This window comes from Bicyclus anynana, chromosome 15 (genome assembly GCF_947172395.1).
Source record: "Bicyclus anynana chromosome 15, ilBicAnyn1.1, whole genome shotgun sequence".
In the NCBI taxonomy this organism is placed as follows: Eukaryota; Metazoa; Arthropoda; class Insecta; order Lepidoptera; family Nymphalidae; genus Bicyclus; species Bicyclus anynana.
The window spans coordinates 1925584-1951667 of record NC_069097.1 but is presented as its reverse complement, the minus strand read 5'-3'; the positions used below and the strand labels follow the sequence as shown (position 1 = coordinate 1951667).

The window sequence follows — 26084 nt, the reverse complement described above, 5'->3', positions numbered from 1 at the left end:
TATGCACCTCCAATTTTTCAGTTATTTGAAAAATGTGAGCGACTGCGACCTGCACCGCGCGACAAACTGCTTTATATGGAGCACTAAACAAAATTGGTCGCGCGTCGCGGTCTCGGGCTTGGTTTAGTGCTCCATATAAATTCATACAGCAGTGGATCGCGCGGTCGTAGATCGCGGTCGCGCGTCGCCAAGAACGAAAGGCTACCTTAACTGTTAAGAAGAGATGTCATTCTTCAATCAAAGAAGCGCGATCTTTTACAGACTGTCACGAAGAGAAATATCGCATATCTGGTGCTTGCAACGGCACGATACTATCGGTCAGGCCTAGTTCGGACTACACACAGATTAATCAATAATATACAGATGTAGCGTACGGAACAAGACGGTGTCGTACCACGGACGAATACGAAGTTAAAAACGAATACGTTCTCTTGTCAGTACGATACGAACCGTCGCATCAGTGATTTTCAATATTATTCAAGAAAAATGGCGTCTAACGTTTTTAAATATTTTATATTTGTTCACAAAAAGTAAACAAATAAGATAGAGTATTTTTTATTGGTTATTATTGATTATTATATTAATTTACGTAATTGTTGTTAGTGTTAAATTTTGAAATACAAATTATGAAAAAAGTTTATATATGCGGATGTCAAGGAGACGCGTGACTTTTGTTTTGTTTTTTATGGGTTGTACCGGCTTCAGCACGCAGTTTGTAAGACTCTCTGGTCTACTCTGTGGGACTACTTTAGTATTTTAGTCGAGTACGAACGATTTTTGGGCTGTAAATCCAAAAATTATTCGTCGTCATCAACCCATATTCGGCTCACTGCTGAGCTCAAGTCTCCTCTCAGAATGAAAGGGGTAAGGCCAATAGTCCTCCACGCTGGCCCAATGCGGATTGCCAGACTTCACACACGCAGAGAATTAAGATAATTCTCTGGTATCCAGGTTTCCTCACGATGTTTTCCTTCACCGATCGAGACACGTGATATTTAATTTCTTAAAATGCACACAGCTGAAAAGTTGGAGGTGCATGCCCCGGACCGGATTCGAACCCACACCCTCCGGAATCGGAGGCAGAGATCATATCCACTGGGCTAAGAGCCGTGAAAATTATTCGTATACTCGGATTAAAATACTAAAGTAGTCAGAACTAGGCATAAGAGAGGCGTTGATCGTAGAAAGAAATCTTGATTGAGAACCATTTGGCTGGCGGGAGGCTTCAGCCGTGGTTAGTCACCACCTATCGAGAAAGACGTACCACCAAGCGATTTAGAAACCGGAAGGGGCGTGGATTACCATTCTCCTCCTAATAAGTTAGCCCACTTCCATCTAAGATTGCATCTTCACTTACCATCAGGTGAGGTGTTGAATAATAGAGTGACGTTGGAAAACTGACTTAATTTTCGGTGTTAACAAGTTCAATAGAAAAGTGATTTTTAACCGACTTCAAAAAGGAGATTCTCAAGTTGATCGGTATGTTTTTTTCACATTAGTGACGTCACGGTACACGTTCACATAGCACGGTTAGTGGTGTTCTAAATGCTAAAAATATTTCAGATAGGTATTTCTTGTTCTAATAGCATTAGACTAGCATTTCCGTGATTTAAGAAAAAAAGTTCCACAAGTTGATTTTAACTTTTAAATAAAAGATGATTATATCTAGGACTCTGTCACGCAAATTCAATATCATGGAGTGAATGTGGACAACATTTAAATAATTATGTAAAGTTCACTACTGTAATCGGTCGCTAACCAAATAGGCATTAGGTACCTGCATATTTTATAAATGGAGATTGACAGTTGAGTTTCTTCAAACCGATTAAAAATAAAAATAAATAACTAATTTCCAATACTACATAGTTGAAATAAAAGATTCCATTTTAATGTTTTTTTAAATAACTGGAAGAAAAATCTTAAATCGAGACATAGAGCGCCATCTGCCAGAAAGCTTGACACTAAACATACTACTATTCGATACTAGATGGCAGTGTTTCCTAAGCAAAAATAAAATTTGAACATACCAGCGCCACCTAGCGGCGAGTAGCGGAACTTCTTCCTCACTTGCTCAGCAATGATAACAACGCCATCTATTTACAAACACTGCATCCAAAAAGCGCACTTTTTCAAACACACTTATTCTTCAGCAAAATAATATGCCAGCAACTTCACACAATTTAATTTATATTTCACGTTATAAAGTTGTCACTTTTGGTCATTTTACGCTGATGAACACATTGACAATTTGTTGCACTAAAACACTTGCACATGTGGCGTTGCATCATTGGTGCATTCAACTGAAACAAAGAAAGAGGTTATTATTAAAAGAATGGAAACATTGCCTCTTCTTTACTAAAATCTTTTACGCTGTAAGGTAATATATCTGGTAATTGCAAATAATATGGTTTGAGGACTAACCATCAAAATTAATAATTTAATATACTTTAAAGATTACCATGTGAATTTTTACATGAATGTAAATGATGTAACAATCTCATTTCAAATAGGTATATTATGTTATTTTTAAGTTACCTAAGATGATGTATTTATAAGATTAATTATCTTAATATATAAATGTGAAAGGTCATGCGATTCATCACAAAATCTCAAAAACCACCTCCTTGCCAAATTTGAAATTTGGCAAGGAGGTGGTTTTTGAGATTTTGTTAGTTTATAGTTAGTCCGCTAAGAACAGATTTTGCAATAGGACCGAATTAAGGTCTAAGGGCAAACAAATTTGTGGGCAATCGCTAGTATAAAATACAAAACAAATGTTTCAAACAGTAAGTGAAAAATTCGTTTTTTCTAATATTAATTTACTGTGATAGATATTTTAATAATTTTTTTATACAATTACTAATTAGCCTTCAACTGCAATATCATGTGATGGAAAGTGACGCAATGGAGAACTGTCTAAGATAGAAGAGGACTTATTTCAAAGAGGTAAAAGTTTCTACACGCCCCATACTTTTAAGGACTATTTCAAGTTTGGTTTCTTTACCAATAATATCATATTCATTGTATTCTGTCTTAAATATTAAATATTTTATGAAAAACATGTGACTTTTAAAATCCCTTATTTTAGGCACACACATGTGTGCATTTGCACCAAATTGTAATACTTAAGAAATCATGTGCTAGAAAAAATACTTGTGTTTTTACCTATTTATACACTATTAAAATATGTTTCATTATAGAAATACATAAGTTGAAAATCAAACCATATTAGAAAACTAATGAACACTCCATAAATCATCTCATCTGATGAGTCTATGCAAGAAATCATTATCAGAAAAAAAATAACATGGTAATTCTATAGTGACCTTCCTATCTCATAGAAATATGCTATTTTTTCAATATTCTCGACATATTAAATGTGTTAAATTAAGTTATACGTACCATTTACACAATATCCTAGTAAATTATCACCCAGGATAACAATTTGGTCTCGAAAATTTTAAATAGAAAATAACCAAAGTGCTTCAGAAAAATGAACCTAACTCTCACTTTAATAGCACGTTTTCTAGGCTAAATTGTTCAAAAACAGACTCGAAAGGAAATACAGTGAAAGAGAGAATGTTCCTAACGCTATCATAAAAGTTTCAGTGTCTTTTTCCCGACTGAAATTTCAGAAAATGACTGCAAAATGCAAACACGTGCACTTCGAACTGCACCTATAAGAACTTGCAAAAAAAATGTCTTTTCACAGCTCTACACCACTCAATTGGAGCATTCTACACAAATTAGGCACTTCTATTAAATTGTAGCATAATTATTAAATATAAACTTTATAACCAATTCGAATATCAGCGGCTGAAAAAACTACACAAAGAAAACATATGATCGATCGAAATTGAAGTGCACATGGAATTGTCTATGGTAATGTCAGTCACCTGTCATCCAATGATCTGAATGTGAATGAATAGAATCTAAATGGTGAATGAATCTTAAATTTTATTTAACCTCAGAGCTGAACCCAAAAATAATATTACTAACTTTTAAAAAAAGAAATTACTAGAGGCACACCGTGGGCGCACCATCGGCATTTTTTTTTGTTTAAACTTACCGTAAAATATTTTTGAATGTTTATTATTAACTAAGTTGCTTTAATATCATCATTTTCTTTAAGGTCATAGCGTTGAAAGATAAGCCTGAAAAAATATAAATAATGAAAGTTATTTAATTATAAATGTTTCATTTTAAAACGGTTTTGCTTCGGTTGTAGTAACTATATGACGGGAGCGTTAGCACAACAGAAACGCTTTATTAAAGTTATTATAATTTATCATTGAAATACCTATATCTTATTTATAATCTCTCAAAAAACCTTTACTCAATTATTTAAAAAATTGTTCCTGCATTGCTGGCGTTCCTTCACCATCACGCCTTCAAAAGCCTTCAAAAGTTCGAAGCCATATAGGCTTTAAACTTTTGAAGGCTTATTTTTAGTAGCATTTGTTCTTAGTTTACATGATAACAATTATTTCGTAGTCTTTTTAACCGACTTCAAAAAAAGGAGGAGATTCTCAATTCGACGCGTATGTTTTTTTTTTCATGTTTGTTACTGCGAAACATCGTCATTTCTTAACAAATTTTAAAAATTCTTTTTTGTTTTATACTTCCATTGGTCCCATTGGTCCCATTTAATTTTCGTGAAAATAGGTTCAGTAATTTTGTGTTAGAATGATAGTAACGGAATTGCCCGTACTGTGGCGCTTTCGTTCACTATGCTAGGACACACTAAAACAGAAAAATTAAAATAAAACTACAAAGCGTAAAATAACATCGTATGTGCTACCTTGTGATCCCTTTGAAGGCGGGTGCCAACATAGTGATGCATTGACTAAAGCCGGTTAAATCATAGAGTTTTAGGATTTAAAGACAGTTCTTTCTTGTGGTTCTTTCAGAAACGGCATTAATTAATACGTCACTGGCTTGGCACCGCCTTCAAAGTCATCAGAAGGTATAGATTTTTTATAATCCTTTTAGTCATAATACTAAAAATAATAATATTTTTTGGCCGTCTGAAAACTAAATGCAAGTAGTTGAATGCAACCATTATTTGAATGATTTGAACAAACTATTTTATCGGTAACAAAATAATGCCAATCTTGCTGTTAGGTACCATAAGCTAGCGAAATTGCAAAAATACTCACTGGTTCATCTTCTACCCATAAGCTTTCGAACTCTTTTTCAAATTTATTGACAATGTTAGGATGTGAAGTTACAATAACGCTCTCATGGTTCGAAACCATGGCTTGGGTGGACCAATTTAACGACCCAGACATGACAAACCCTCTAGACGGTCTGATTTTCGTCTGTTGTGCGCTATGTTTTGTGACTTGTGGATGAATGTTTAGCTTTTCCGCATAGGCTTTTAATATGTTTCTTCGCTTGACAGCCTTCGGGCCGTCTACTATGCAGAATTTATGGTGCATCAGAATTGACTTTTTATTTGTTTGCACCTGAATAAAACCTGTAAAAGCAACATAATGTCTTTTTTATTTCGTGAACAAACAAAATGTGTACTTGTACACGGTCATAATACGAATGTTATCATGCAGAAACTTACTGTATTCCTTGAGCTTCTTTATTTGAGATGGTGCAGTAAAAGCCATGTCACTATCAACAACAATTCGAATCAACACATGTCTTTGTCCCAACCTTATCAATTGTTCAGCGATTTCAGAACTTGTAATAAGATACATACAAACGTCCAAGGTTTCACGCGCTGATTTGATGTACTTTATTAACTTGAAACAGTTCAGCTCTCTACTTTCACATATTGTTACGTCTTTATTTGGTGGGACTTTTATGGTATGGCGAATAACGTCATCCGAAAATAATATCACGTCATTTATTTCTCGATTTCTAATGTTCACCACATCATTACACGTTTCCTCGTTTACAGACTCTGGTTGAGAACTTTTTGTAAAGTTAAACAAATATTTACACAACTTTTTGGCCACTTGGGAAGCAACAACAACTGTAGCTGTAGACGCTAAAAGAAATTTTGCACTTTTCCAGTCCATTGTAGTGGTTTCTTCAATACTTTTTTGTAAATAAATACTTTCACTGCACGTATTCCACCATGATATTCACGCATTGATAACAATTTTATTATATCAAACTACCCACAAATTGTAAACCTGTAATGTAATGTCATCTTTAAAATTCAGAGTTTTGGTTGGAATGTTTAACTACAATTATTAATTAATTTTAAATTGTAATTATGTAAGTAATTAAACGTTACTAATTAAAATTATATTAATATAAAATATAATATGAAAATGTGAGATAACATTCTCAGTTGAGTGAATGATACCATAAATACGAAAATACCTCGACTTTCATTCAATCATAACAAAACAGAAAGTGACAGTGACAGTTGACATTTTGTAATTTTGTTGAGTGTGAGTGGTTTGACGAAAAATAAATAAATAAGTCGAAAAGAACAATGGATACAATGAAATTGTGATTATATATTAAAAATTTTAAAAAGACTATAAATTGTGCCAGCAAATTACAAAGTATCGAAAACTTCATTGTCATTCATGAGTCCTTAACATTTTCTAAATATAACTTCGACGCTGCGCCGTAGTGGGCATAAATATGCCTAAAATACCGTATAAAGCCGAGAAATGCCAGGACAATGATGATGATTACGAGATTGTCTCGTTCGAAGATTTCTGTGACAAGTCGCCAGGTTCTAAAACCGATTTGTTAACTCTTAACGACAACATAAACTATCGCCTTTATTATGAGAGTGATAAAAACTCTAACAGCGCAGAAACGGGTGAACCTTCGACACGTAATGTCGGTATGCACACAGAAACCTCGCTGAATGGCCCAAAGAACGCTTCATATAAGAGGAAATTGTCTTTTGCTCCTTTCGGCAAATCTGACAAGACAACTCGTGGCGCTCTGTTTGCTGGAGTAATACCAAGGCCTCGAAATGATGAGGAGACTCCAAAGGAACCCAGGTAGTAATATTTATAATTTAGATGATTATTCTGATATTAAAGTTACTTAACAACCCTCATTTTTGCTGGTTTAGATACTGTCCCTGCTACTGAAATAGAACTTTGTATAAGTCTATTCTAGAACCTAAAAGACATCTGTACCAAATTTCATACAAATCTGTTTAGCCATTCTAGAGTTTTTGATGCTGTAATTACCTAAATTTTGTTTCATTCTAGTTGAAGCCCTGCAGTTTCTCCCTCCTGTTACTGTAAGAATACAGGTTTCAAATACGTCTAGCCTATGACACTCACCAATAACTTAGCTTTCTAGTAGTAAAAGAATTGTCAAAATTTCTGATCAGTTTGAAGGCGGTGCCAATCCAGTGTCATGTTTTAATTAAAGCCGTTTCTGAAAGAACCACAGAAATTTTGTAATTTAAACGGCTTGAATTAAAACATCACTGGCTTGGCACCGCCTTCAAACTGATCAGAAGGTAGCACATAGGTAAGATGTTATTTTTTGCTTTTTAGTTTAGGTTAATTTTTGAGTTGGAAGTCGGTTGAATTTTTTTTATTAAAATTTTTGTCATAATAAATTCAGTAATTTTTGCATGAAATAGTAAAAAATCAAGCTTATATTTTCACAAAAACTCCTCATGAAATTCTACACTGTCCTCAATTTGGCGACCTCTGTGGCACAGTGGCATATGCAGTGGATTTCCAAGACAGAGGTCCTGGGTTTGATTCCAGGCTGGAATGATTAAGGTTTTCTTAATTGGTCCAGGTCTGGCTGGTGGGAGGTGTTGGTTGTGGCTAGTTACCACCCTGCCGGCCAAGACGTACCGCTAAGCGATTTAGTGTTCCTGTATGATGTAGTGTAGAAACCGAAAGGGTTGTTGATTTCCATCCTCCTTCTAACAAGATAGCCGGCTTCCATCTTACATTGCAGCATCGCTTATCATCAGGGGAGATTGATAGTTAAGCTAACTTGTAAAGAATATATATAAGAAAAGCTAATTATATAAAAAACAAGCCATGCTAACTTTGAGGCCAGCCATGTGTATTGTTCAAATATATTCATTTATATATTTACAATACAACAACTATATTGTGAAAAGCATGATTCAACATCTGTTGACCTAATAAATACTATTAATTAATTATTAAAATTATAAAGGTCAATACTTTAGTCCATGAACATAGTACATTGAACTCTCATACTAAAGATCATTCCTTTGTTGTAAATTGTAGGTACAAAATTATAAGGCAGTCATATTATGATAATTGTTTAGTTACTTACAATGTTTTAATAGTGCAACATCTTGATTTTGATTACTAGTGTTGTTTGAATCAAGATTTAACTGTTGTTTTGTAAAAATAATTTGTGTTCATGAGTGAGTTTGTAATAAAATGAAAGAGTATGTAATTTATATTTTGTAAATCTATCAGCTATTTAAATATATTTTCTCATAGTATAAGAAATAGTTATACTTTTTAGGGTTCCGTAGTCCACAAGGAACCTTTATAGTTTCTCCATGTCTGCTTATCTGTCCGCCTGTCCATCCACCTGTCTGCTTGTCCGTCCATCCCTATGTTTGTCTGTCCGTGGTTTAGAGCAGAGCATATTAAGTACTACTAGAAAGCATTGAATGAGTATGTACATTAAAAACATTAATGGGAGTAGGTACTATAAAGTCTTGTAAAATTTTTTTAGGGTACCTCCTATATGTAAATAAGAAAATGAATTTTTTGTTGTTTGTTCATGCTTATCTCTGGATCTACTCAATAATATTTATAAGTTTTTCATAAGTAGATTGATGTGTGGAGCAACATTTAAGGGTTAATTAAGATTGTATAATATGTATGTAAAAGGGAAAGACGTTTGCAGAAAAAACAATCAGACAAACAATCACAGGCGTCACTAAAATAGAAACAGATAAGAATGACCCATGATTTACAGTAAATGATCTTTAATGTCATATAACTGGAGATAATTATAATTTTGTTTTGATTTTGATCATACTATTGTTTACTTTACTGGGGTTAATAATTGCTTGGTTGTTGTTGAGTTAACACAAAGATTTTGTGTGAAAGTTTTCTGAACTGTTTGTATAAAAAGTTTGTGTGCACAAAAGTAAGTTGACTCTGTCCTCTTTTTAACTATTAACAAAAACATGGTCTGATGCAAGAAAGGAAAGTTCATAACCTACTAATAAAATATAACTGTTACTTATATCTACTGTTTAAAATACCTAAATGTAATATGTACTATCATGAGACAAATATCTTAGCATTCCAGGGATTATCACACAGTCGGTATTTTATATTTTTTTGTCACATTATATTTTTGTTGTGAAATAAAAGGATAATCATGACAGATAAAATTGCCAATAATATAGTATATTTGCTTGGGTGAACAAGGCTTTAAAGATAGTAATAAACTACCTTTTATCAACTTTTCGGCTTTCTGTGTTCTAAAACCTGAATCCAAGGCTATGGGTTGTGGCTAATAATTGAAATGGCTAAATTTATTTTACTGGAAGATAGTGGAAGTTATTGAACATATATACTTTTACACTGGAAAAATACAAGGTTTCAAAAATACAATACAATAAAATGCAAATTCCTGTGGAACCACAGGAATTTCATGCGGACTTTCGCTCTCATCATAATAATCAAATTGGTCCAGCAGTTCCAAATATTAGACTGGCCAATCAGACAGATAATAAAAACTTTAAAAAGCCTCAATTATTGTGTTTGTATTACATGATACTACATGTAAATCACTGTAAGAACTTGAGAAACAACAGTTGCTTTCACAGACTCAATTTTATGCGTTTCAGATACGAGAGGTTTTCGCCCCGTCGAAGTTGGTACAGCTGGTGCTGGGACACGGCAGCCGACCTGTTCCCCGGTATGGTGGCGACGGCTCTGTTCGTGGCGCTCGGCGTAGCAGCTTGGTGGGCGGTCGGCGGAGTGTTGGGCGGCAGCTGGGGCGATGACCATTACAGGTAAATCTAGGCTTTATAGAGTCCACACAGACATCTAATAAGAATGATGACAGTTTTTTTAATTGTATATAAATTAAGAGTGTGCTTTAATAAAGCAATTTTGTAGAAGTAATAGGGTATCTGCGATCATTACTTTTAAAGCTTCAGGAATTTAGAGGGTCAATTTTTCGGCGCTGCCATGGATCGCTTCAAAACACTCCACACTAAATGGCACGAAAGAATGAGAGATCTTATTTATTTTAAAAACATCCAGACAGACAATCTTAATTTTATATGTATTAATTAGAGAGAGAGACGAATATCTTAGCAATCCATGGATTCACCGTGCAGGTGCTGGGTCTATCGCGTAGTAGAGAGAAAAACTCCGAGCAGAGTCACAGAAAACGAACGAACGATTCAGTTCTAGAGAGGTGAATGTCTCATAAAAATCAATAAATTGAAACCATGTATGTCATGATCTAAGTTCTGCGTTCTCTTCTCTTTTCTATCTTCAAAGCATCTGCGTGGTGGTATAGTTTGCGCCAAACTCAGAGTCATCACTGAGACACTCCCAACCAAACAATCTTTGAGTGCATGGACTTTGAAGGGGAAAGGAGTAACAACATGCTGAGGTGGTGAACCCTTCACAATCGCAAATTTTTAGCTATACCTGTTGGAGAGCAAAGATGCCTGATCTAAGGGATCGAAAATGCTACATAATGAAATAGGTTGATGCGTGCGTTGCAACTTCAGGGCGGCCTAGAAGTTTGGCCCATACTATACTGAATTATATTTATTACCATGTTCTAGGAAACTGTGGGAGCGCGCTCATCCTGGCGATGTAAAAGTGCCATTATCGCCAGTCATTGAGAAGGTATGATCAAATTTAAAATATAGCTAACGCTGCTTGATCTCTTTTAGTTATTATGCTTGGCAACGTTATTTTACATAAATTGTTAATGGTTTTTTAGGTTGTGCCAACGGAGAATCGCTACCACGACCACAACAACCTGTCGACCAAGAACAAGATCAACATGGACGACAAGAAGAAGGACTACAACAAGAAGAGCGCATACACGGAGCGGCCGCTCGAGGTGCTGAGGGAGATGTGCGGCCGCGCCAGCGACGAGCGGCGCTTCGACTGCTACCCGCAGAGCGGCGCCAGCGAGGAGGCCTGCGCGCTGAGAGGTGTGTGACTCTCTAGTTAAACTTCATAGTGTTCAGAAGTAGGCATTAACTAAAACTGAAGTTCTTTTATTTATTTATTGATTATTATTGAAGTAAAACTTATTTTCGCACGCTTGACTTGGGGAGTTAGTTGTTGGTTCGTTATGAAAAGTATAATAGTTCGAGGATTTTAAAATGCGTGCTGCCATCTACAGGCAGTCCGCGCAGGGACACTGATCACACTGAAGAAATAAAATCGACTCTAAGACCAAGATGCCTCAGCCCCGAAAGAGCCAAGGAGGCCAAGCCTCGAGGCCCATACCCCCGCTCGACACTGATGACGATGACCCCCATCTACAGGCATTTTGAGACAGTGTTTGTTATTTTTAAGTACCAGTAGATGGCGTTGTTACAGAACTTTGAAAGAAACCCTTTTTGTACAGTTCAAGAATCTGTTGCGATGCAGGTTCATAGATGGCGCTTTTTTGTTTTTGGTAGAAATTTTACTTCAGTTGTTTGGTCTAAAGCACACTCTTTTCTTTTCAAGACTTCAACCAATAGAAGATCTAGATTTAATAAATATTGCAGGCTGCTGTTGGAAGGCCAGCACGGTGTCGGGCGCGCCGTACTGCTTCTACCCGCCGCAGTACGACTCGTACCACTTCGTCAACAGCACGGAGACCAAGCACGGGCTGTGCGTGTACTACGAGCGCGGACGCGACGCCGGCTACCCGGGCCAGTTCAACACCGTCCAAGTGCTCTTCCACTATGTCTCCGACGATGTCCTGCAGATCAAGGCGAGTACTGCTTCTACACGCCGCAGTACGACTCGTACCACTTCGTCAACAGCACGGAGACCAAGCACGGGCTGTGCGTGTACTACGAGCGCGGACGCGACGCCGGCTACCCGGGCCAGTTCAACACCGTCCAAGTGCTCTTCCACTATGTCTCCGACGATGTCCTGCAGATCAAGGTGAGTACTGCTTCTGCCCGCCGCAGTACGACTCGTACCACTTCGTCAATAGCACGGAGACCAAGCACGGGCTGTGCGTGTACTACGAGCGCGGACGCGACGCCGGCTACCCGGCCCAGTTCAACACCGTCCAAGTGCTCTTCCACTATGTCTCCGACGATGTCCTGCAGATCAAGGCGAGTACTGCTTCTACCCGCCGCAGTACGACTCGTACCACTTCGTCAACAGCACGGAGACCAGAGGCCAAGCAATAACACATACACGGAACCTTATTTACAGGCTCAAAGTCACGAAATGTTTTAATGGAACGCAGCTTGGAGTTGATACTCCGAGCTATCACTGACGCGATATTCAATTACGCATTGATTGATTGATCGAATCAGAAATTAGGAGATCCGCAGACGAACCAAAGCCACCGACATAGCACAACAACTAGCGAAGTTAAATTGGCAATGGGCGGGGCACATAGTTCTAAAAGCCGATGGATGTTGGATTCCCAAGGTGCTGGAATTGCGACCCTAGAAAACGCATTGTTGGTCGACCCTCAGCAGGTGGACTGATAACATCAGGCGAGTCGTAGGGTTTCTCTGGATGCAGGCGGCTCAGGATCGTGAATTTTTGGGAAACATTACAAAAGACCTAAGTCCTGCAGTGGACTTTCATCGGCTGATATCATGATGACGATTTTCATCACCTGATGAAAATGTGTGTTTAACAGATATTCGACGCGGAACACAAGAGGTTCGAGTCCCCGTACCCCGAGGTGCCGATGGTGTCGGGCCCCATCTCTCAGCTCAAGTACCGCGTGCAGGTCGACAGCTCGGCTGTAGGCTTCAAGGTCATACGGAACTCCGATAACGTTACTCTGTAAGTTGTATATCTCAATACATTGAATGAAGCAGACCTGAGGAATCTCACCATAGGGGATATCGTCAGGTTCACAAAGGCTACAGATTGGTTTGAGGGTTTTAGTCCTGTACCACGGGAATTGGGTAAAATAGTACCTAATTAGGACTGATCACTTGTGTGGCCTCGTCAGACGTCTGCTCTATGAATATTTGTATATCTCTAGTTACTAAATTATCTTAAACCACATGTGCAAAAATTTATTAAATTAATTCAATTAAATGACTAGTTACATTCAGCTATCTTGTCAAATGTTTCGATCAGAGTTTTGGCTTGTTGTAAGCCAAAAAGCCTAAAAGCCAAGCCAAAGCTATTTCATTCAATTCTAGCAATTAATGAATGGCCTAGGCGTCCTATTAGCGAGCCAATGGCTGAAATATACATAGCATATCGTCAGTGACAAATTGGCAATGCATTGATGTAGGTAGCTTGTATAGTTGTATAGGTCTAAAGCTGCACAGGAAGGATCTTAACTAATTTGACTAGGCAGGGAAAACAACAGTACCAGGGCAGTTCAGTTACCATGTTATAAATAGAATTCCTTAACCCTACAGCCGTGGTGACAAGTACCAAACTCTCGTAGTTTTTGTCTCTGCCACATGATAAACCTAGCTCACACAACCAATAAATGCTAAGATATTTATCTCACTGTTGATCTAATGATGGACACTGAAGGAATCTTCTAAACTGAGCATCATAAACCCATCTAGTTTGTTCTTTTGACTTGGTAAACCCTTGCTGTAAGTTAGAGCATTATTTAGAAACTTGTACTTTAAATGTATTTTTTCCCGACTATGGCTAAACCAAAAGGAAATGCATAATAATTTTGGCACCCTATGTGTGTATGTATGTATGTTCCACCGTATGTATGTATGTATCTCTGTTTCTATTTGAAGTAATTTCTTATTTCGATCTTTTTTGACCCCTTTTTACCGGACTACAAGAAGGGTTATTACGTAGTCGGGTTATAATTTTTAAACTTTACTTTTTATAAATGATTAATATATTGCAGAATGGACACACAGAATGTGGGAGGTTTGATTCTATCGGATAAATTCCTGCAAATATCGTCTCTGTTGCCGTCGGAGCACATATACGGTTTGGGGGAGAAGCAAGCCGCTTTCTTGAACGATCTCAACTGGAAGACGATCACGTTGTTCAATAGAGACATCGCGCCTACGGAAAACGTGAGTCATTGTTATTTTTAAATTATAAAATAAATTCTGCGAAATTCTCTTTTGAATACTATACTAATATTATAAAGCTGAAGAGTTTGTTTGTTTGCTTGAACGCACTAATCTCAGCAACTGCTGGTCCGTGTTGAAAAGTTATTTCAATGTTAGATAGACCATTTATCGAGGAAGGCTATAGGCTATATATTATCCTCGTATACCTACAGGAACGGGAACCACGCGGGTGAAACCGCGCAGCGTCAGCTTGTGTTTAATATGACGCTATTAAAGGAGCATATAAAAAATCCTTCAAAGGCTGGCAACCCATAAACAGTGTCTTTGGCGTCGGCGTTGCTAAATGTACATGGACGACGATAGTAACTTAACATCAGTAAGAGCATCACCAGGCGTTAGAGATTTAAAAAATATAGCCAAATGAAAATCAACTAAAGTCAAAGGCCATTCAGTCGAACTAACACAAGTAGACTTGGTAAAAACTTTGACTTATAATTGTTGTTCTCTTTGAATTTAGCTATACGTATTTTTTAATTTCTTGGGGGGGGGGGGGCAGCTTACCCTAAGCCGGTAAACTCGCATTGGAGCACTGTGGAGTGTAGGTCTAAAGTCATTTTATCGTAAAGTCATTTATATTCTCTTTCCTTAAGGCCTGACCCTGATCCTTTCAAAATAATGATTATGATAATTATTATGAACTGTGTGCCAGCGTAAAAGAGGAACAAATATACTTACACACTTACACACAAGCTTTCGCCTTTTTAATATTAGTATATTAGTATGATTATAATTATACGAGTAAAATCGTACCCATTCCGTATTCCAGGTGAATCTGTACGGATCGCAGCCGTTCTACTTGTCTCTGGAGCGCAGCGGCCGCAGTCACGGCGTGCTGCTTCTCAACACTAACGCAATGGGTTCGTAGCTTTTTTTTTTTAAATTTTAAAATATCTTTAAAAAAAATGGTCTTTACAAATTTAGATACATTTCATTCAAAAAAATTAAACTTTGAATTATAAGGCCTCACAAACTTTGAATTATAAACAAGAGTTTTTAATTTTGGAGAAGTTTCGGTGTTTGTACCTTTTCTATGTTCTATACGATATGATGTGTGCAACCATAATTTTGATGGCGTGTGTTGCGCAATTGAGCCGTGATAGCCCAGTGGTGCACTCTGCCTTCGATTCGGCGGTCGTAGGTACGAATCTAGTCTGGGGCATGCACCTCCAACTTTCCAATGTTGTGCATTTTATGAAATTAAATATCAAGCTTACCTGAGAATTTTCTTAATTCCTTGCTTTGTGTGAAGTCTACCAATCCGCATTGAACCAGTGTGGTGGACTATTAGTCTAACCCCTCTCATTCTGAGTGGAGACCCGTGCTTAACAGTGAGCCGAAAGCGGTTCTTAATGGTGATTAAAGATGGCGCAGAAAATTTTAAATTTTTCAAAAGTGTTTCAATATCTGATACATCATTATGGCTTAGATAACATAGCTTGGCAACTTCGTTTGTAACACTCGCGATGGTCTGGGCGAGCCGGGCGTCGTGTAGCGATGAATGAAAAACCCACGACTGATGCACCCCACTTTCCCGCACGCACGATTTCACACCCGTGCCATCTTTATTCCTGTCGCCCGCATATCATGGGAGTGTCATCAACGCACTTAACAGACTAGTTACCTTTTGTCCAACTAACTATAGCAAGAGTTGATTTTAACCGATTTTTTCTTTGGTAATTTTTGCAATTGAACGTTGTAGAGTCAACATCTCCTGAGGATGCTCCGGTTTCGGGGTGAAACGTACGTAGAGAGTATTTTGTTGGACCTGGGTGACGTTGTCGCATGGGTTCGTCGACTTTTCGCGGATGATAGCAAAATAAATAAATCAATATATAAGTTTTTAAAATATTTTTTTTTTCATCCAGACATAGTGCTGCAGCCGACCCCCGCCATAACGTACCGCGCTCTGGGAGGAATACTGGACTTCACGGTGTTCCTTGGCCCCACTCCTCAGGACGTGGTGGCCCAGTACACTGCGAGGGTGGGCCGCCCCTTCATGCCGCCCTACTGGTCGCTCGGCTTCCATCTATGCAAGTTAGTTGATGATTTCAAAATAAAAATCAAAATCTAAAATCATTCATTTCAAGTAGGATCAGTTTACAAGCACTTTTGACACGTCAGTTGACTATTTGTAAAGATTCTACCACCGGTTCGGAAGGCAGGTTCTGCTGAGAAGAGACCGGCAAGTAACTCAAGAGTTTCTCTTTTCGAAAAATATTATACAGTATAATAATTTACATTTTATGACGACATACCAATTTCTTATAGTTTCACTTTTTGTGTGAAGGTGGAAGCTGATCCAATGGCCTCCAAGCGCTTTTATCTTTAAGGAACTCATCAATGTTGTAGTAACCTCGACTAAGTTGACGGCCTCCATGGCGCAGTGGTTTGCGTGGTGGATTTACAAAACGGAGGTCCTGGGTTCGATCCCCGTCTGGGCAGATTGAGATTTTCTTAATTTGTTCAGGTCTGGCTGGTGGGAGGCTTCGGCCGTGGCTAGTTACCACCCTACCGGCAAAGACGTACCGCCAAGCGATTTAGCGTTCCGGTACGATGCCGTGTAGAAACCAAAAGGGGTGTGGATTTTCATCCTCCTAACAAGTTAGTCCGCTTCCATCTTAGACTGCATCATCACTTACCATCAGGTGAGATTGTAGTCAAGGGCTAACTTGTAAAGAATAAAAAAAAAAAAAGTATATGTTTTTAACACATTGCTTAAAGCTATGCATTGGCAGGTCCATCACTGTCTTGGGGATCTTGTTATAGAAGAGTACACCCAATCCTACAAAAGATTTTTTTACTCTTTGGAGACGATATGCAGAAATAACTAACTTATGTCGGTGTCTAGTAAGACGTGGGTTTAAATCTCCTTTTTAACTGACTTCATCGTTTGTACAAATTAATATTTTGTCTTACATAGACTATACTGTCCTGTTTCCTCCATGACATGTCTGTTAAACTTTGGCTTCATCATCTGGAGAGTGCCAGTCACTGTAGGCCTTGCATGCGAACCGCGACAATGTCTCGTGAAGAAAAAGTGACATATTGTCGACCAATGGCGACCGAGCCCGAAAAGTCACTTTTTCGTCCTATTGCCACAAAAGAGACAGCGATATTTCTTTTCAGCACCATTGTTTGACACGAAATATTGATATATTGGTTGCTTGGGCACTGAAATGCCCCGCAACGGGAGATATGGTTCTGTTTTATGACTTTTAAAGATTAAATTTAATTTTTTTACAGTATTAAAGGAGATGGTCCATTTTAGGTCCACTCTGAGTATCATTGAAATTTAAAAAATACAAGGATTTTATTAAAATCTAAATAAGTGTATAAATTTAACTAAATAAAAAGAAATAAATAAAAAAAACCCAAGTTTTTGAGATAAATCAAGATATCTTTATTTTAAGGTACAATTATGGCAGCCTCAATGTGACCAGAGAAGTTATGGAAAGCAACAGAAAAGTGATACCTCTTGTAAGTGCTTTATCTACTTGACCTCTGCGGCGTTGGTGCGAACCCGGGCATGCACCTACAATTCACGTGTCTTAAATGGTTAAGGATAAAGTTTGACGGCCTCCGTGGCGTAGTGGTATGCTCGGTGGATTTACAAAACGGAGGTCCTGGGTTCGATCCCCGGCTAGGCAGATTGAGATTTTCTTAATTAGTCCAGGTCTGGCTGGTGGGAGGCTTCGGCCGTGGCTAGTTACCACCCTACCGGCAAAGACGTACCGCCAAGCGATTTAGCGTTCCGGTACGATGCCGTGTAGAAACCAAAAGGGGTGTGGATTTTCATCCTCCTCCTAACAAGTTAGCCCGCTTTCATCTTAGACTGCATCATCACTTACCATCAGGTGAGATTGTAGTCTACTGCTACGTTTTTAGGTTTCGTAGTCGGTTACTCGGTAACTTACTTTCGTACTCGGCCTAAACACGGGCAACATAGGAATTGAAGGACCAGCTATCAAAATTTATATACGCGAACACTTGACTTTTAAAAATAAAGAAATATACAAAGCAGCCCGTCTAGCTTGCGATCAAAAGGGTTTTAAATATTGCTGGATTAAGAACTGCAAAATATTTGTCAGGAAGAATGACAATTGCCCTTTTTTTCAAATAAGTGGAATGGAAGATATAAAGAAGATTTCTTGATAGAAACCTACTGTTTCATATATGCTTATACTTCGAATTTAGCTAATATGATTTTATGTTTAATCTTATCAAAATACAATACACTTATTTCACACACATGTCACACAATTCACATCTCACACACGTACATATTCATACGTCCATTCACATCTCACACTCACATATCACACACATACATTTTCATACGTAACCACCCGTTAATGCAAATATTAAGTTTCCCAATCCTGACTTATAACTCAGTCAATTATAATAACTACTGTGAATTTCAGTCCTTTCATATTAGTTTCGTTCATTTGGTTTCGTTCTACAGTGAGTTATTGATGGAATATCTATACTATATCATACTTTTTTTAGTTATATCAATATTATTTGTTACACTTATTAAAAATGGCTAATCAGGGACTAAAAATTTATTATCAGAATGTTCGTGGTTTGCGAACGAAAACAAATGATTTACAGAGGAATATATTACTCCACGATTTTGACAGGGACCTCGCAGCTACCAATAAAAAATCTGGGGGTGGAGTAATGATATGTGTCAAACGTAGTTTACACGCATTTTCTCTTGACCTAATTTCTCCTAATCGAGCTTTGGAGGTAGTAGCGATTACAATCCCCTCTGATTCTTTACACACTAATAGTAAACTTCATATTTTGGCAACTTACATTCCTGGCAACACAAATATTCAGCCGTGTTTGCTGGAGGACTTTTCATTAATAATCCATAAATTAAATACTAAAATAGAGAAGGACCATTTTTTGATTTTAGGTGATTTTAATATGCCCTTCATAAAGTGGTCCAATGAAGGTTCCTCCATTGCAAGTAATGCTCCACAAAATCTCCGAGAAATAGGCATGGAATTGGTACAGTATCTGAACTTTAAAGGTCTAAATCAACACTCGCTTTTCAAAAATCTTAACGGCAATACTTTGGATCTTATTTTTGCGAACTTTCCTGTTGAGATCTCGGTTTCAAGTTGTCCTTTACTAAAGCAAGACGACTTTCACCCGGTTTTATTAATTAACGTAGCTTCTTTGACTATTAGAACTTTACCATCCGAACCTCGGGTGAAATTTAAATTTCATAAAGCCAATTATGATAGTATAAATAATTATCTGATGGCAATTCCATGGCAAGAATGCCTATCTGAAGGATCTTTGGATGAAGCAGTCAATCGGTTTTATGAACACCTATATAAATGTATTTCTATGTTCGTACCTTTAACTATAACGAAGAAAAATGACACATATCCCAAATGGTATAATAAGTCTCTTATAAAAATTATTCGGGAAAAGTCTAAAATTCATAGACGCTGGAAAAAATACCAAGATCCTTTAGATTACCTAGAATTTTCCCGACTAAGGAAGAGAGAAAAGACGGTAGAATCAGAATGTTACACTAAATATATTAAACTTAATGAAGAATGCTTAAAAAAGGACGCAAAACAATTCTGGTCCTTCATTAAATCTAAGCGTAATACCACAAATCTACCTAGAAAATTAAAGTATGAAAATGCTGAGTCTATTACCAGTAAAGACCACGCCGAAGCGTTTAATAAGTTTTTCTACAATGTGTTCTCTCACCCACTAAATGAGTATCCTCTCTTAAAACTCATTCCCCCAGTTAACCTTTCTACTCCACACTCTCAGTCCCTCCACGTTGACGCTTATGACATAAGCGGTTTGATCATCAAGCTCGACACTTCTAAAAGCTCCGGGAGTGACAAAATACCGCCTTATTTTATAAACTCCGCGCGAAAGTCTCTTATTTCACCCTTGTTAATAATTTTTAATAGATCAATAAAGGAAGGGTACTTTCCAACTAAATGGAAAGAAGCTCATATTGTGCCGATATATAAAAAGGGTACCAAAAGCCTGGTTGAAAATTATCGTCCAGTTTCAATTTTGAATATATTTGGTAAATTGCTAGAAAAAATTATCTATAACACATTATATCCTATTTTAATTAATACGATCCCTACAGAACAACATGGTTTTATTAAAGGTCGTTCAACTTTAACAAACTTAACGTCATTTACAGAAGACATTTTAGTTTCTATGGATAAGGGCGTGCAGGTAGACGTGATCTACACAGATTTTGAGAAAGCTTTTGATCGTGTCGATCATACAATCCTGCTCAAGAAACTTGAATATTTGGGAATTCACGGAGACCTTCTGAGGTGGATTAAATCTTACTTGTCTAACCGCTCACAGGCCGTTGTAGTTGGTGGCAGTCGTTCTGATTTCTGTGAGATCCCGTCTGGTGTTCCACAGGGTTCTCATTTGGGACCACTATTTTATAATTTATATTTATATGACATTTATAGTTGCTTTCTTAATTCAAATTTTTTAATGTACGCCGATGACACAAAAATTTATTTAGAGATTAAAAATGTTAACGATTGTTTAAAGTTGCAACAAGACCTAAACCTACTTTCCCAGTACTATAAAGATAACAGAATACAAATCAATATCGGTAAATGTCAGCATATAACTTTCACTAGAAATAAAAATAGAGTGAATTTTAATTACAGTATCGATGGAAAGACAATCTCTAAGGTAGATAAAACGCGTGACTTAGGAGTTATACTAGATGACAAAATGTCTTTCAATGAGCATATTGATGTGATCACCACTAAAGCTTTCTCTATGCTGGGATTTGTATTAAGAACCTGCAAGCCTTTTCATAATATCAATACACTTAAAACTATTTATTTTGCATATGTCCGCAGCAATTTAGAATACTGTAGTAGTGTATGGTCACCATATTATATAAAGCCAAGGGAAGATATAGAGAGAATTCAACGTAAATTTATTAAACACTTAAATTTTCGTACACATACTGTTCCTCTAAATTACGATGACAACTGTGGCCATTATAAATTACAAACCTTAGGACAGAGAAGGCAAATTGCTGATATGTCACTGTTATATGATATAGTAAATGGGCATATTGATAGTCCTCACTTGTTATCAAAACTTAAATTAATAGCAGCTCCTACTCGACTCCGCCGAAAGACGTTATTCCAAGTGCCACATAAAAGGAAAGTCTTTACTAAGAACTCGGTAATGACCAGAGTTACAGATAGCTACAATAAGCTATACGCACAAATTGACATATTCCGGTATTCAAAAAAGACTTTTAAGCGACATCTAGCGGAAACTAAATAGTTAATTACTTAGCACACACTGTCTTCACACACACACACACACACGAACACGCACACACACCACACTCACACCACAGTCAACCACACACACACACACAATTTCTTATACCAACGTTCACTCGTACATACGTTTTAATGTGATTTTATTTTCTCTGTTTTTCTTTATTATTTCCTTTTCTTGAATGTATTCTCAGATTGTGTTTTTTATAAATTGTTATAACTATGGAAAATCTGTAATTGGCTGTATCATACAGGAAATATTGTATAATTGTATTCTTGGTAACGCTGTTGATTTTTCTTAAAAATAAATAAATAAATAAACTTAAAAGCGAAAAATAACATCGTAATATTATTATGTTCTACCTGCTGATCAGTATGAAGACGGTGCTAAGCGGATGATGTATTTTTCTCATCATTGAATGCTTTGACTCTGTCAGGATGTGCAATGGAACGATCTCGACTACATGGGCACCGCTAACGACTTTTCCTACGATAAGGACAAGTTCGCCGGCCTTCCGCAGTTCGTTGCACAGTTGCATGACAAGGGGATGCATTATGTCATACTATTAGGTAAGATTACTAAGTAAAAAAAATATATAAGAGTTAAAAGCAGGTGTTATTTTACAAAATTTATCATGAACTAGCGGATTCCAGCGATTTTGGCCGCCGGTAGACCTCTTTAATCCGGCCCTGTATCAAAATCCGTTGTTATCAGACGTCTATTAACACGTTCGCAGCCGTACGAGGTCAATTGACCTCGTACGTCTGGCGTGTTCAAAAGTTACGAGGTCGATGGACCTCGTACCGTACAACATAAAGTTTTAGTATGAGTTCAAAGAACCTCGTACCGCACCAGAGGTGTGCAGAAAAATCAGTGCCGCAGCGACAGTGTTAACTTCCTCCCTACCAAATTTAAGTTTTCGAGATTTCATGATGAGCATTCGCATTTATTCATTAAGAATAAAGTAAAGATACTGAATTTATTTTGCTACAAAAACTGTCGAAACGGGCGGCAATGATTTTTTGATCCAGATCACCATCGTGTGATGGTGAAATTGAATGACAGGTGAATTCATGATAATTGTTTGTAAAGGCTTCTTGACACTAAAGATATTTTACTACACACTGCGAAATATCAAATATATAAAAATATATTACAACCAAATCTTTACTTTTAACAAAAATTGGCACTTTATAAGTCAAAACTGTATATGGTTGAGCTTGAGACTGCTAATTGATATTGGAAAATTAATTAAATATGTCCAACGAACATGTGTTCTAAAATGAATATTTTCGGAGAATATAATATTTCTTTTGTAAATAGATAATGAAATTAATAAACAAAAATTTCTTTTTATTTTACCTAAAGGCTACTGAAGTTACATGTATAGTCGGAATTATTTTAAATTATTTTGTAAGAAAACATAAATGGATTTTATTTTTAGTTAATAAAAAATTAGTTACGCAGTTCACTTATAAGTGGACTCGTCAAGACCTTGAAATTATGGGAAATACTCCTGAGCACCCTGTATAGACGTTAAAAAGCCTTTAACGAGCGTGAATTTACAAGTAATTTATAATTTATAAATAGGTATAAACTCATTTTAGACTTCTGGTATAAAATTTTTGGGGACCCCTGCGATAAGATTTTTGCTTAAGAAGTCTCATTTGTATACGAAAAACCCGCTCCGTGTTCCAGTTGATACCCAATTTTTCAGACCCTGGTGTGAGTGCATCAGAGAAGGCCGGCGAATATCCCCCCTTCGACCGCGGCCTGGAAATGGATATATTCATCAAGAACTCTTCCGACCAACCCTTTGTCGGCAAGGTGATATATTTATTCAATACTAGCTGACGCCACGCGGTTTTACGCGCGTGGTTCCCGTTCCCGTAAGAATACGGGGAAAAAATATAGCCTATAGCCTTCCTCGATAACTGGGCTATCTACCACTGAAAGAATTTTTCAAATCGGACCAGTAATTTCTGAGATTAGCGCGTTCAAACAAACAAACAAATAAACTCTTCAGCTTTATAATATAAGTATAGATCTGCACAATATACATACCTAAGTTACTGTATATTACATTCTCTTAGGTCTTATTGAATGTCCTCATGTTTTCCTAATCCAAACGTTGCCTGGATGGAAATGCTACTTAGCGATAAGGCCGCCTTTTCTATACTGATTCTCGTCCCTCTTCATAATATGTTTCTATTTCTCTTATTGTGATATACAAATTAAAATGAATAAAGTAAAAATAAATGTCAATTATCATAATTACCAATAATGTTCATTTTATTTTTGAGTAGCCATAAAGAAACAATTGATTAATAGAGGTATAGTTAAATGAATTAGAGGTATAGTGAAACGAATTTGTCATGCTATAGTAGAAATAAATTCGTAAATATAACCCAGGTATGGAATCCAGTATCGACGGTGTGGCCTGACTTCACCCACCCCAAGGCGTTCGACTACTGGCGCGACATGATGATGGACTTCCATGAGAAGGTCAAGTACGACGGCGTTTGGATTGTAAGTACTTACTTCGTTCTACTTTCTGCTGTCACGTCATCCTGGCCATTCATAAAGAGCATGTCTCGGACAGTCCTCTTCTCTCCATAAGTAGCATTGTTCATGTGGCGCTCATGTCTTTCCAGGCGAAGAGGTTGGTATTAAACACCCCGTGTCCGCTAAAAGCTTGTGTCGCCACCAATACTAATTAGTGTGAAATGTCTGTCTGAAGTAGTTTGATCAATACCACAAAAAAAATATGTACAAGTACAGAAGATTCACTCCGCAACGTCATTAAAATAAATAGCGACTCTCGGTACTACACAATACGGCGCAATTCAGTTCGAACAAAATTATTAACCTACCGTTTTATTTACCTACAGCTCTTATCTTTATTACATCTATTCAAACAACGTTAGGGTTGTCTTCAAAACACAAAATTCTAAATACTAGATTTAACACGCGGCGATGTTCGCGTACTTAGTTGATGAAATAAAAAAGTAGCGCGTGCGTCATTGATTGGACTAACAATACATCAACACATAACTTTAAATATTCATCCACATTACTTTTTTTTTTAAATATTTGAATTATTTAAGTTTTATAAGAAATTCTCAACTTATTAATTGATATCGATATATTTTGGACCCGTATCCCGTGTACTGCTCGAAATTTATATTGTTTATATTAAATTTGATATGAGTCAACTACCCTATTCCAGGATATGAATGAGCCGTCGAACTTCCTCTCGGGCTCCATGTACGGGGACTGCGAGGCGGAGGAGCTGCCCTACAAGCCGGTGGCGGTGCCCGAGGAGGGGCTCAAGTACAAGACTCTGTGCATGGACGCCAAGCACTACGGCGCGAGACACTATGACGTGCACAATGTGTATGCGCTGGCCGAAGCCATTGTGACTCACCAGTGAGTTTTATAACCAAGGGTCCAACCAACCAGATAACTTTGCCAACAAATTTTTCTCTTCGAATCTCAAACCAATTATAGAAGGACCTGTATCACACTCATAGTCACGAGCAAAATTGTCTGTCATTTTCTGAGGAAAAGGAGCTTAGATTTGGTATATATTGTAAACTAAACAAGAAGTTTTTGGAAAAAAAAAAACTACACAAAAAGATTTTTACGGAGCTCTTTAATCGACGAACACGATTACAACTATTTAACATCGATTCTATAGAGACAGTTTTTATAATCGCATTAGATCGTACTTTGACAGAAAAGTAACGTCTAGCGAGGCAGGTCCTTTACAATAATTGGTCTGAGCTTCGAATATCATTGAAATTAAAGAGAGAGCATCGATGATGAATTTTCATTAAAACGAAATGAATAAGCTAAATGCAGAAAAAAAAAAATGTTTTTTCTCGGCGCGCATCTTGTCTTCGTGATTTATTTTTAAATTGGTAACCTTAACGCATATATTAGCTTCATTTATGCATGTAAAAAAATCTTGGAATTCTAACTTGACCCGCTTCCAGGTCTTCGATTAGAATGAAATTTTGCTGAGTTCTGATACATGACTAGCTAAGAAACGTCATTACAAATCCAATATGGCGGCCTCCCCAAAATAGGCAGACTGGCTGTTTGAATCCCGCCTCTATGATATGGATATCAATTGAAAGGGTTTGCTGTCAGGAATACGAAAAAAATAGTCACGTGACTTAAATCCAGTATGGTGGACCGGCTATTTGAAATCCACCCCCATAGGTATCAAGCATGTTTTTTAGTTTTTTAAACTATTCATGTTATTTGTCAATTAGGGCACTGTCCGATGTTCGTGATAAGCGACCCTTCATAATATCCCGGGCGTCGTTCCCGAGCCTTGGGCGCTGGGCGGGGCATTGGAGCGGGGACGTGTTCAGCCGGTGGCATGACATGCGCATGTCCATACCAGGTGAGTCTATGGCCCAAATGGTTTTAATTATAGCTTGGCCAGAAAAAAAAAAATTATTTTGTCACGTCGAATGCAGTATTTGACGAATCCCGAGGGAAC

The 26084-nt window shown here is 37.3% G+C and overlaps 3 protein-coding genes across 3 annotated transcripts in view; 2 read left to right on the top strand and 1 right to left on the bottom strand.

The window, feature by feature from the left end:
- Positions 1-6137, bottom strand: part of LOC112049704 (mitochondrial cardiolipin hydrolase-like) — a 192060-nt gene extending 185923 nt beyond the window's left edge. Inside the window, exons 1-4 of the mRNA XM_052885907.1 lie at positions 5576-6137; positions 5160-5479; positions 4070-4154; positions 2028-2300 (exon numbers count right to left, since the gene is read on the bottom strand). Coding sequence (XP_052741867.1) covers positions 4134-4154; positions 5160-5479; positions 5576-6035 — 801 coding nt within the window. The 5' untranslated portion in view covers positions 6036-6137 and the 3' untranslated portion in view covers positions 2028-2300; positions 4070-4133. The remainder of the gene's footprint in view (positions 1-2027; positions 2301-4069; positions 4155-5159; positions 5480-5575) is intronic.
- Positions 6138-6615: 478 nt separating this feature from the next.
- Positions 6616-12655, top strand: LOC112049707 (uncharacterized). Its single transcript, XM_052885918.1, has 7 exons — positions 6616-6986; positions 9809-9976; positions 10766-10829; positions 10927-11143; positions 11711-11923; positions 12090-12275; positions 12597-12655. The coding sequence occupies exons 1-7, from the start codon at positions 6616-6618 to the stop codon at positions 12653-12655; spliced, it is 1278 nt and encodes a 425-aa protein (XP_052741878.1).
- Positions 12106-26084, top strand: part of LOC112049706 (sorting nexin-14) — a 49695-nt gene continuing 35716 nt past the window's right edge. The window contains exons 1-11 of the mRNA XM_024087710.2: positions 12106-12271; positions 12814-12962; positions 14014-14188; positions 15015-15105; positions 16114-16282; positions 17659-17725; positions 22008-22140; positions 23289-23398; positions 23984-24100; positions 24801-25000; positions 25852-25985. Of these exons, the coding sequence (XP_023943478.1) occupies positions 12865-12962; positions 14014-14188; positions 15015-15105; positions 16114-16282; positions 17659-17725; positions 22008-22140; positions 23289-23398; positions 23984-24100; positions 24801-25000; positions 25852-25985 (1294 nt within the window). The 5' untranslated portion in view covers positions 12106-12271; positions 12814-12864. The remainder of the gene's footprint in view (positions 12272-12813; positions 12963-14013; positions 14189-15014; positions 15106-16113; positions 16283-17658; positions 17726-22007; positions 22141-23288; positions 23399-23983; positions 24101-24800; positions 25001-25851; positions 25986-26084) is intronic.

Excerpts from the sequence above, each read along its gene's own strand:
- LOC112049707 (XM_052885918.1), top strand. The coding sequence starts at position 6,616 with ATGCCTAAAATACCGTATAAAGCCGAGAAATGCCAGGACAATGATGAT. Across the intron at positions 6,987-9,808 it reads GAGACTCCAAAGGAACCCAG|ATACGAGAGGTTTTCGCCCC; the intron begins GTAGTAATATTT and ends TATGCGTTTCAG. Across the intron at positions 9,977-10,765 it reads TGGGGCGATGACCATTACAG|GAAACTGTGGGAGCGCGCTC; the intron begins GTAAATCTAGGC and ends ACCATGTTCTAG.